Below are 12,096 nucleotides of genomic sequence, written 5' to 3'. Positions count from 1 at the left end.
GGAAGACTTGTGCTTTTCTCAACTGAAAAATATTGTGCAGGAATAGTGCCACCTACTGTAGGCAGCAAGGGAGGTTATGGTCAGTTTGTACAATAGTTTCACCACTGTCATATCTGTTAAAGGGAATTTCAACTCAGTTTGGAGGTGAGGTATTGATTCACCAAATGGCTTCATATTACAGTTTTTCCTCAATTGCTTTCGCTCCATTTTTGAAACCTAAATCTTAGTTATTGTGTAAGTAAATTAGCTAATGCCACCAAAATGAAATGTTTTTTGGCAGTCAACCCTGGAAATGTTCGTTGAATACAAACTTGTTGACACCGACTACTTTTGTCTAGCTGAATGTTATTGTGTCACGCTGCACTTTTTCAACAACAGGTAAAGATTACCTATAATTCAATAGTACACAGAAAAAGAATATGCACATTTTTATGTATACAGGTGCTGGTCATATATTAGAATATCGTGAAAAAGTTCATTTTTTTATTGTAAATTATTTTAAAAAATGAAACTTTCATTTATACTAGATTCCCTACATGTAAAGTAAAACATTTAAAAAGTTTTTTTTTTTTTTTTTTAATTTGTTGATTAGAGCGTACAGCTCATGAAAGTCCAAAATCCAGTATCTCAAAATATTAGAATATTTACATTTGAGTTTCATTAAATGACCATCCCTACAGTATAAATTTCGGGTATTTCTTGGTCTTTGAAACCACACTAATGGGGAAGACTGCTGACTTGGCAATGGTCCAGGAGACAATCATTGACACCCTCCACAAAGAGAGTAAGTCACAGATGGTCATTACTGAATGGGGTGGCTGTTTACAGAGTGATGTATCAAAGCATATTAAATGCAAAGTTGACTAGAAGGAAGAAATTGGGTAGGCAAAGGTGCACAAGCAACAGGGATGACCACAAGCTTGAGAATACTGTCAAGTAAAGCCGATTCAAACACTTGGGAGAGCTTCACAATGAGTCAAATGAAGCCGGAGTCAGCGCATCAAGAGTCACCACACTCAGACATCTTCAGGAAAAGGACTACCAAGCCACTTCTGAAACAGAAACAACATCAGAAGTATCTTACCTGGGCTAAGGAGAAAAAGAACTGGACAGTGAACAGTGGTCGAAAGTCCTCTTTTCAGATAAAAGTAAATTTTGCATTTCATGTTGAAATCATGGTCCCAGAGTCTGAAGGAAGACTGGAGAGGCACAGAATCCAAGCTGCTTGAAGTCTAGTGGGAAGTTTCTGAAGTTAGTAATGATTTGGGGGGCCGTGACATCTGCTGGTGTTGGTCCATTGTGTTTTATCAAGTGCAAAGTCAATGCAGCCATCTTCCAGGAGATTTTGGAGCACTTTATGCTTCCATCTGCTGACAAGCTTTATGGAGATGCTGATTTCCTTTTCCAGCAGGACTTTAGCACTTGCCCACAGTGCAAAAACCACTTCCAAGTGGTTTGCTGACCATGATATTACTGTGCTTTATTGGCCAGCCAACATGCCTGACCCCTGAATCTATGGGATATTTTCAAGAGAAAGATGAGAAACAGTCGATCCAACAATATACAGATGATCTGAAGGCTCAATAATGCCTCAGCAGTGCCACAGGCTGATCACTTCCATGCCACACTTCACTGATGCTGTCATTTGTGCTAGGAGCAAGTCATTTGCTGTAATATGTGCTGCTGACCAAGTATTGAGTGCACAAATGAACATACTTTAAAGAACTTGAACTTTTCTGTTTTGAAAATCCATTTTTTTATTGATCTTAGGAAATATTCTAATATTTTGAGATACTGGATTTTGGACTTTCATTAGCTGTACGCTCTAATCATCAAAATTAAAAAAAAAAAAAAAAAAAAAACCTTTTGAAATGTTTTACTTTACATGTAGGGAATCTAGAATATATGAAAGTTTCATTTTTAAAAATAATTTACAATAAAAAAATTAACTTTTCCACAATATTCTAATTATATGACCAGCACCTGTACATTTTTTTGTAGCAAAGTGGTTAATGTAAACAAAAAACATTCTGGTGGATCCAAAATGGTCAATAATCATATTCATGCATTTTATTCATATTTCATGTTAATCATTTATGGCTTATGATTTATTAACATTACTTTTGATTTCCTATATTCATGTACTCCTACTCCATATATTAATCCTCATCATATTTTCAAGTCTCTACTCTTTATTGTACTCCTTTATGGTTATTCTTTTTTTTATCTTTAAGAGATGTATGCTTGTTATATTCAATTGTTCTTTAAGTTTTCCAGTGTGACAGGTCATGTTGACATGTTTGTGGTTAGATATTGGACGCCTGCCAAGTACTGAAACGATGATGTTTTCAGAATTAGTTGCTCATTTGAACATGATGTACCTTTGTATGAAAATATGTCTGCTTCCATTTCTGCAGACATGAGATAATGCAAGATCTGCAAAAGGTGTCAAAACAACACCTCATATTTTCATCTATCTTTGACATTTGACCAGTCACTCTGACCTAGCCGTTACACCAACTAAGAGATAATGGATAAGTCTGTTTGACCTTTTTTTATTAGACTAAAACTTAAGTTTGAGTGGGATGTAAGTTTTCCTATGCTTATGGTATAAAACGGACTGGGTCTTTGATAGCTTTTTCTTTGCTCTTTTTGCTTCTCGCATCTCTTCTTCTACCTCTCATTTCATTCTGCAAATGTCTTAATTTTGTTCCTTCTTTCTCTATATTCTGATCTTCATCTATTAGATACAATACTCTGGATTTTATTATAAACAATTAATTCATCAGTTTGTCGCTATAATTTTTACTTAATAAATTTGTTATTCCTTATTCAAATTTGATCTCTGACATAATCACTGATGGACTGCCTGGATCGCATTGCCTCAAGTTTTTGCCTCACATTCCATGTCACAGATATTTATTGAAAAAAACATGTACTTCTAAAAGATTTTGAGAACTGAATGGATCATTTTGCATGTGGTGGCTCACATTAAGATTTTTTTAGAAGTTGCTTAAATTAAGAAGAAGTTCAAATCTGAACTTATTGTTTTAAGGGAAAAAAACCCTGATAACTGAGCTAAAACCTTTGAGTGATGAAAGAATAAACATTGCTTAAACGGTTGCATCAATTTTTATTGACAAACTGATACATCAGTTTTACCTTGATTTCTTACACTTCTTGTAAACTTAACAAGAGCACAATCATGCTCTTAACAAATTAAAGGGGAGTGGCATTAACAGGAAGAAGCTGAATGTTCCAACAAACTTAAGATTATAGCGGCTACCACTCATCAGTCCAGATGGTTCAAATGGTTTCTAGTGACATGTGTGAGTACATTGGATATCTAAGGTGGTCAAGGCAGGACTGGCGGTTACATAGTTAGAAGGAGGCTGCTGAGATGCTGGTGGAGCCGTCCACCTCTTAGCGCAAGAACCAGATGCAGCACCGAGCCACCCTGGATCTTGTAATCAGCTGCCGTTTTCTCATCATTCCTGAGGTGGAAGAAAATGGAGGGTTTAGAATAAAGATACACAAATGTACCAGAGCAGGATAATAGTGCAAGTAAAATGCCTTACATCTGTTTTCCACTGTAGATGAGTCTCTGTTGCTGGGGTGGGATTCCCTCTTTCTCCTCCACTCTCTCTTTTATTCTTTCCACCTGAATAGGATTAAATGAATACACATCAAATGGTCTTTATTGTCAACAATGTAAACTATGAATGACTGACACAGAGCTAAACGTTCATCTTTTAACATTTGCTGTAAATCAATATGAATGTTAGACTATACCTTGTCTGTGGGCTCGATGTCAATCTCGATTTCTTTGCCAGTGAGCGTCTTTAAAAACAATGCATACGATTAACGTTAGTTATTTAGAGATTTCCCTTTGATGGGACTGATGTACATTTTTTTTAAATTACCGTTTGTCTGGTTCGCAATGCCTTGGTATATTTAAAAAAATAATTAAACTAGCTAACGTTAGTGGCGAACTGGACAAGAAGTGTGCTGAATGAAATTCATTATTCTTCGTTCATTCCTTACCTTGACTTTAATTAGCATTGTGGCTTCTCCTTTTCTAGAAATACATGCAGAAAAATTGGAAATATAATTAAATGCAAATATAATTAACTGACGGTGGAATAATTTGAGATTTCTCTAATCAGTTATTTCCACAATTTGTCCACCGTACTCGAAGTTCCTGTGCCACTGAAAAATAATTCCTACCATTCTAGTCTAAGTAGGAAAAGTTCCGAGGCTCTATGAGGAGAATAACAGCATTCGAATTCGAACGACGATTTAGAATTTATAAAATTAACTAATTGTTTTAGAATTTATTATTTAAATATACATATCTTAATGAACTAACACTAAATAAAACAGTAGTTCAGTTGAATCCAAACTGCGTACCCGGAAAAAAAACATACAATTTACGACATTTTTGCGACAGTAAGCAAACGTTTTTTGTAGTTTTTCGCGGAACGTTTGAACTTGAATTCACGCGGGAGCCGTCAGCACGGAGACTACATGCGTAAAACATCCGCCCTCCTAAAATGACCGCCTCCAACCGGAAACCGTTTCATTCTCTCTCATACATCTCTTCAAGGAGGTGCACATCTCCATTTATAGGTAGGATAATGTTTTATTTGGTAAATAAAGTATATGGATAAGGACGCATTTATATTTGTTTGTAATGGACAGCAAAAACATTAGTGTCACGATGACAGAAAATTATGCTCTTATGGCCTAGGGTTGTCTGACAGCTAAGACGTGCAGAACACATAACCAGATGTGATGTAATTAAGAGTCATTTTGTTAGATAATTTTATGATGCACTGGTTAACTCTCATATCTGAAATGGAATAACTATTTGGTATTACAAAGAGTTTAAACATAGTTTTATAATTTTTTAAAAATTAATAGTAAAGTAGTAAAAACTCACACTGTATCACCCTCCCCTTCCTTCCTCAACCCCTGCAGCTCCCATAACTAAAGTGGGAATGTTTTTCTTTCTCTTGTCTTGTGTTTTTACAGACAGTGAGATACAGTCTCAAGGCTATCCTCTTCAGCAGCCATGCCACGTATTGAAAATGATATCAAGCTGGACTTCAAGGACGTGCTGCTTCGACCCAAAAGGAGCACTCTCAAATCTCGCAGTGAGGTTAGTTATTCTTGATACATTTTCAGTTGCATTGTAGATGACATACAAAGTATTAGGTTTGATCTGGCCTCGGTTTATATAAAGTTTCATTGCAGTCACACATGCAATGCAATGTCAACTACATTTTGGGTTCTCTTCTGGCTCTCTTCTGTTTCAGGTGGATCTCATGCGCAGTTTCACTTTCAGAAACTCGAAGGGCAGTTACCGTGGGATTCCCATCATTGCCGCCAACATGGACACGGTGGGGACTTTTGAAATGGCTTTAGCCTTACATCAGGTATGAATGAACTCTTATTTTTTCATACAGCTGAACAGCCTAAACAAATACTTTCATAATGTCAAAAATGAAAATTGATCACAAACGCAATATCATTGGTCTATATTTTATGACTTGATGTGTAGGTGAGTGGTCAAAGTAGACATTGTTCTTTACATTTGTTGTCATGTATCCTGCACCCAGATGAGCATATATCTACAATTTCTTTAATTGAAAAAAATGCATGAAAAACATGTTTGAAATGCATTTTTGGTTTTCTAAGAGGACAAAGAATATTTTTGTGAAGTGTTGATAGCTAGAATTTAGTTCTGACTTGGTACTTTGACCTATGACTTCTCAGGATCTCCCAAGTGCTGATATGTGCGAGAATCTGCTAAATGCAGACCATACACTGAATTTTTTATACCCTTTTGTTTGTTTAAAGGGTTAGTTCACCCAAAAATGAAAATTCTGTCATTTATTACTCACCCTCATGTCGTTCCACACCCGCAAGACCTTCGTTCATCTTCAGAACACAAATTAAGATATTTTTGTTGAAATCCAATGGCTCAGTGAGGCCTTCCTCTCTCAAGATCCATAAAGGTACTAAAAACATATTTAAATCAGTTCATGTGAGTACAGTGGTTCAATATTAATATTATAAAGTGACGAGAATATTTTTGGTGCAACAAAAAAACAAAATAACGACTTTTAGTGATGGCCGATTTCAAAACGCTGCTTCAGGAAGATTCGGAGCGTTATGAATCAGCGTGTCGAATCAGCTGTTCGGAGCACCAAAGTCACGTGATTTCAGCAGTTTGGCTGTTTGACACGCAATCTGAATCATGATTCGACACAAAAGATTCATAACCGAATCTTCCTGAAGCAGTGTTTTGAAATCGTCCATCGCTAAATAAGTCGTTATTTTGTTTTTTTGTTGCACCAAAAATATTCTCGTCGCTTTATAATATTAATATTGAACCACTGTACTCACATGAACTGATTTAAATATGTTTTTAGTACATTAATGGATCTTGAGAGAGGAAATGTCTTTGCTGGCCATTGGATTTCAACAATATTATCTTAATTTGTGTTCTGAAGATGAACGAAGGTCTTACGGGTGTGGAAAGGCATGAGGGTGAGAAATAAATGACATTATTTTCATTTTTAGGTGAACTAACCCTTTAACAGACTGCAGGTGCTTACATATACATTGTATATTATTTGTTGTAATCATTCATTTGTGTGCTTTTTTTTGTAGTTTAGTCTCTTTACAGCCATCCATAAGCATTACTGTGTGGATGACTGGAAGGAGTTTGCAGCCAAGCACCCAGAATGCATACAGGTGAGCTGCATCTTTGCTAGATTTTATAATCTAGTCTCTGGTTCTCTAGATTGTTGATATTTAGATGATCTGTCTCAGACACTCTTTCTTTCTTTCTTCAGAGTGTAGCTGTCAGCACAGGGACGAGTGATGGGGATTTTGAGAGACTGGGGGCCATTATGGCTGCTGTACCTCAAATTCAGTACATTTGTGTGGATGTAGCCAATGGCTACTCCGAACACTTTGTCAACTTTGTGAAAGACGTGAGAAAGATGTTCCCTACGCACACTATCATGGTCAGTTACCTGTCAACATCAACAGATAAACATTTTTTTTACATTGTCTTTTTAGCAATCATCTTAATATTTTTTTGAAATCCGTTTGTGTTTTGTAGGCTGGCAATGTGGTCACAGGAGAGATGGTTGAAGAGCTGATTCTCGCTGGTGCTGACATCATCAAAGTGGGCATTGGACCAGGTGACATCATCAGTCATCTCTCGCCAAAGTTTCAGATGGTGTTCAAATTCATTACACTGTTTTCACACATATTTTCATATGTGTAGGTTCTGTGTGCACCACTCGCAAGAAGACCGGCGTGGGTTATCCTCAGCTGAGTGCTGTCATTGAGTGCGCTGACGCTGCACATGGCCTGGGTGGACACATCATATCTGTGAGACTCTTGTGTTTGAGAGCAAAGTTCTTTCAGTAGAAAGAATAGTAACAGTCCCACCATGCTACTTGCATGCTTTGTGTGAAAAGAATCTTTGATCGTGTATTTGTGGGGCTCATGTGTTTTTTGTCTCTGTAGGATGGGGGATGTACCTGCCCAGGTGACGTCTCCAAGGCATTTGGTGAGTCTTGGGCTGCGTTGTGATCTGATGTTTTTACTCACATTCAACACCGATCGGATATTGAGACATAAATCTGCACAATATCAAATTTATTCTGAGCCACTTCCAAATGCGGTATTAAATCAGATCCGATATCTGGTCTTCTGACCTATGTCTAAACACGTATATCTGATTCCCGTTGGAATTGCAAGCCACCACAAGGCAAGAGAAACACATTTCACCACAAAGATAACTTTTCATATTATGAAGCAGACGTGCCTGTACTCGCACAAGAACTGACAGCTTCTTTTAATTGAGCCAGATATTTTATATTTAGACAAGAGATTGTGATTGAGCTGCTGCCCGTGAATCTTATAAATAAAATAATTTTGCTACAGAAAGCTTACATTATATTTTATATCAAAAAATATATATATAAAAAGGTACATTATATATTATTTTATATTTATATTTTTTCAGTAATTAAACAATGTAGAGATGCAAGTAATTCACACGCACAATCTCTTTCTCTTTCATTCAAATAAATGTAATCTTCATTTCAGTTTAGAATTCTAAATCTAATTATCTGTACATACGATAACTTAACAAATGCTGTTATATTTAATCCATTCTTTTAAATTTTGCACTGCAAACATCAATGACAGCTTTAACTTATCCATGCTGGCTAGTAATCATGGTATAAGTAGGATAATCACATCAGGTTCAAGTCAAGTCACCTTTATTTATATAGTTCTTTATACAAAACGGATTGTTTCAAAGCAACTTCACCGTATTAAACAAGAAAATAACAGTATAAAATAAATGTTGCAATGTTCTTCTATTGTGAAACGAATACAACGTACATAAGCCTCAAAGCAGATCTAAAAAGACAATAGTATCATTACTCAGCTCAATTTTGTTCAATGTTGATTTAGTTTAGTTCAATAAGACAAATTTCTGGCGTGCATTAAAATTATTTCTATATATAATCATTCAAAACCTGAAGGTCAACTGTGTCGCTGAAAACGGATACTAGTCGGATACTAGTTGTGTCTTAACTAGTATTCGACTTAAGTAAACACAATCAGGCGGGACACAAAATCAAATATGGTCAAAAACTTTTAATTGTGCATTAAGCCTTGCAGAGTATTATAATAATAGATAGCATAAAACAAGAATTCAAGAAATTTTAGTAGCCACAGACATTGGATTCGGACATTCCTTGATGCCTTACTACCTGTGAAGGCCACATTTTCAGCTGTTTGTGAAGTGGTAGAAATTCACCTGTAAAATAAAGTCAGGTCACTCAGTGGTAAAAATAAAAAAAGATTTTCCAAAGTGTGTTTCAGAGAGCTAGAAAAGTGAGCTCTAAAATACAGAGTATTTATTATATTGCAAAATCATTCATTTCATTTATCATTGAACAAAGATTAAAAATGTATTGTACAGACAAATTAACAGATTATAATATGGCCTCCTACTTTTCTTTTTTTTTTTTACCACATCTATTTCATCTTCATCCACCTTGGTCTTCCTCAACATCCCATTATATGCCTATCTTATGCATGTAAATATTTTTTTAATTGGAAACATTTTATCTGACTCTAGACTCTTCCCAGGCCTACTGACCTTGACTACAGAAAGAAGTATTTTTCGCTGCTTTTTTTTTCACAATATTTGGCTACAGAAAGCAGATAAGTCTTGAAACATGAGAGAGAGAGACAGAAAACAACAAACAATAAGAAGTACAATTTTCCAAAATATATATTTACACAGTCATTATATGAGTATAAAATATAAAAACAGTATATAAAATCATAAAGCTAGAACCAGTAACACTTTACAATAAGGTTCATTAGTTAAACATTAGTTAATGTATTAACTAACATGAACTAACCATGAGCAATACATTTGTTTCTGTATTTACTAATATTCGTTAACATTGTTCATTGTTTGTTCATTAGTTCAAAGTGCATTAACTAATGTTAACATGATTTTAATAATGTATTAGTAAATGTTGAAATTAACATTAACAAAGATTAATAAATGCTGTAGAAGTGTAGTTCATTATTAGTACATGTTAATTAATGAAGTTAACTAAGGAACCTTATTGTAAAGTGTTACCCTAGAACCTAGATATAAAAAAAAAAACATACTGTGAATGATTAAAAAAAATCCTTCCTCCTTTCTGCACATCCTCCTTTCAGGGACAAAACTGTAGAGTAAGAACTGAGTGCTTATTTCAAAAGCAAAAACACAATGTATATTTCATTTATAAAGTTATGTAAGGTAATCTCTGTGCCTCATGCAAAAGCCATGGTATTGTATAAGCAATGGTATTGATTGAATACATATAGGAAATAATAATGTCTCATTGTGATCTCTTCCAGTCACAATCAGTGCCACATTAGGCTTGTGTTTGATTGGCTAAACTGTGTGACAGGGGCGGGGGCTGACTTTGTGATGCTGGGAGGAATGCTTGCTGGTCATTCTGAGAGTGGGGGCGAAACCATAGAGAAAAACGGCAAAACGTACAAACTGTTCTATGGCATGAGTTCAGACACGGCCATGAAGAGGCATGCAGGAGGTGTAGCAGAGTATAGGTAAGCGCATGAGAGAAGCTCTGAATCATGCTGGAGCTTATGGATAATTTTGTCTAGTGGTTTGTAAATGACATTACATTCATGTTATTTGGTACAATAATGATCATGCAGAAAACAGGCCTGAGTATTAAAGCAAATGGCCAATTTGATTTAAAACCATGTATTCTGGTTTAAAACGATATTCAGATCACTAATATTAGCTGTCATTATTGTGTTTTCAGGGCATCAGAGGGTAAAACCGTTGAAGTGCCTTTCAAAGGGCCTGTGGAGGTGACGGTGAGAGATGTGCTGGGTGGAGTTCGTTCCACCTGCACATACGTGGGTGCTGCTAAGCTGAAAGAGCTGAGTCGTCGTACCACCTTCATTAGGGTGACCCAACAACTCAACACAGTGTTTGGTAATGATAATTGAGCCAGTTCTAAGGTCTAACCAGGTCCATATTGGGCCAGAGTATGCCAAATCCATGCAAAGGTCATTTATTTTTCTCCATAGTCATGCACACATATGCATGTTCACATACACACACACACACACACATTACATTGTCATTTAGTGTTATAAATGAATGTGTATTTGAATTCACCAGATGCTGTATTGGCCACTGCATGGCCTTTGCGGTTTTTTTTTTTTTTTTTTTTTTTGATTAATCAGTCTTTGGAAACTTCTAATTTTGGAAGTTTTGAATTTTTTGAATTATTCAAGGACACTGTAATAATATTGTATGTTTTATGCAGTTTCTGTTTTAGGGGTAACCCAAAATAACCCAAAAATGAAAATTCTGTCATCATTTACTCACCCTCAAGTTGTTCCAAACCTGTAAAAATTTCTTTGTTCTGTTAAACACAAAGGAAGATATTTTGAAGAAAGTTTGTAACCAGGTCACTTTGGGACACCATTGACTTCCATAGTAGGAAAAAAAAAATACTATGGAAGTCAATGGTGCCCCAGAACTGTTCACATTCTTCAAAATATCTTCCTTTGTGTTCAACAGAACAAAGAAATGTATACAAGTTTGGAACAACCTGAGGGTGAGTAAATGATGACAGAAGTTTCATTTTTGGGTGAACTATCCCTTTAAAATCTTGAGTTCATTTTCAGTTAAAATCTTCTGTTCATTTGTCTAAACAACTTTAGACTAGACACTCTATTAGAGCCTTATATTTCATCCAATTCAAGTACTGTTTTAGACTTTGTTGTTAATTTTATCAAACTGTCTATGCCTAATGTCTTACATTCCTGGGATTTTCTGATACTTACTGATTTGATCCCTGGACCAACTCAAATCCTTTAATAAATTATTCCAGTATTAGCGGTCTGTTATACAGTATGCTAAAGACATCTGTTATGTACTTCCATTCTATTGTATAGCATATATTTGAAGACCAAAGCAAGGGTATTTTTTTTTTACCCTTTTAACAGTTTCTCCTGTGTTTGTATGATGCAAATGAAGTGGTATTACACAATCTTTGCAAGTCTTATCAGTTCTTGTCATAGTATTGGCATGATTTTATGCATCTGAGCCTGGTTTGATCATTAGACATACTGCATACTCAAATATTTTCTACTTAACACTTAATTAAACTTAATTTAATTTTTGACTTTTAGTTATTTTACTGTTTATACTATTGATATTCCATTACAGTTAGTGTTCTCACTGAATGTGATGCTGATGCAGATATGAATAAACATTGAAGAAATTAAACCCATTTCCCCACTTAACTAGCACCTGATGATCCCAGATGGCTGAGTGGACGATTTATCATGAAATAAATCATTAAGATAATCATGACTTGTGACTTGTGTTCTTTGCTTTGTAGGTACATAATGTTTAATATCTTAAGCATAAGAAAATATTTGTTTACTATTTGAATACAGATAATTGTGTTTGCCTATGTAAAGCCGTTGATCTGTTTGTCAAGCTGA

The 12,096-nt window shown here is 35.4% G+C and overlaps 2 protein-coding genes across 2 annotated transcripts; one reads left to right on the top strand and one right to left on the bottom strand.

The window, feature by feature from the left end:
* Window positions 1-3,113: 3,113 nt before the first annotated feature.
* nedd8 (NEDD8 ubiquitin like modifier) lies at window positions 3,114-4,235 on the bottom strand. Its single transcript, XM_048183895.1, has 4 exons — window positions 4,045-4,235; window positions 3,793-3,840; window positions 3,579-3,661; window positions 3,114-3,494 (listed from the first exon to the last, which is right to left on the bottom strand). The coding sequence occupies exons 1-4, from the start codon at window positions 4,060-4,062 to the stop codon at window positions 3,374-3,376; spliced, it is 270 nt and encodes an 89-aa protein (XP_048039852.1). The 5' UTR covers window positions 4,063-4,235; the 3' UTR covers window positions 3,114-3,373.
* A 247-nt stretch (window positions 4,236-4,482) lies between these two features.
* On the top strand, window positions 4,483-10,996 carry gmpr2 (guanosine monophosphate reductase 2). The gene is made up of 10 exons (XM_048183878.1): window positions 4,483-4,629; window positions 5,035-5,161; window positions 5,319-5,438; window positions 6,679-6,762; window positions 6,864-7,037; window positions 7,136-7,217; window positions 7,304-7,410; window positions 7,549-7,591; window positions 10,014-10,173; window positions 10,395-10,996. The coding sequence occupies exons 2-10, from the start codon at window positions 5,075-5,077 to the stop codon at window positions 10,582-10,584; spliced, it is 1,047 nt and encodes a 348-aa protein (XP_048039835.1). The 5' UTR covers window positions 4,483-4,629; window positions 5,035-5,074; the 3' UTR covers window positions 10,585-10,996.
* The last annotated feature ends 1,100 nt before the right edge of the window (window positions 10,997-12,096 follow it).

Source organism: Megalobrama amblycephala, linkage group LG3 (assembly GCF_018812025.1).
Source record: "Megalobrama amblycephala isolate DHTTF-2021 linkage group LG3, ASM1881202v1, whole genome shotgun sequence".
NCBI lineage: Eukaryota > Metazoa > Chordata > Actinopteri > Cypriniformes > Xenocyprididae > Megalobrama > Megalobrama amblycephala.
Note: the sequence above shows the minus strand (reverse complement) of the source record. Positions and strands in the feature narration are given on the sequence as shown.

Coding starts and splice junctions, on each gene's coding strand:
- nedd8 (XM_048183895.1), bottom strand. Junction 3,662..3,792: donor ACATCGAGCCCACAGACAAG/GTATAGTCTAAC, acceptor AATCCTATTCAG/GTGGAAAGAATAAAAGAGAG. Junction 3,495..3,578: donor ATCTACAGTGGAAAACAGAT/GTAAGGCATTTT, acceptor CTTCCACCTCAG/GAATGATGAGAAAACGGCAG.
- gmpr2 (XM_048183878.1), top strand. CDS start 5,075: ATGCCACGTATTGAAAATGATATCAAGCTGGACTTCAAGGACGTGCTG. Junction 7,592..10,013: donor TGACGTCTCCAAGGCATTTG/GTGAGTCTTGGG, acceptor ACTGTGTGACAG/GGGCGGGGGCTGACTTTGTG. Junction 10,174..10,394: donor GGAGGTGTAGCAGAGTATAG/GTAAGCGCATGA, acceptor TTGTGTTTTCAG/GGCATCAGAGGGTAAAACCG.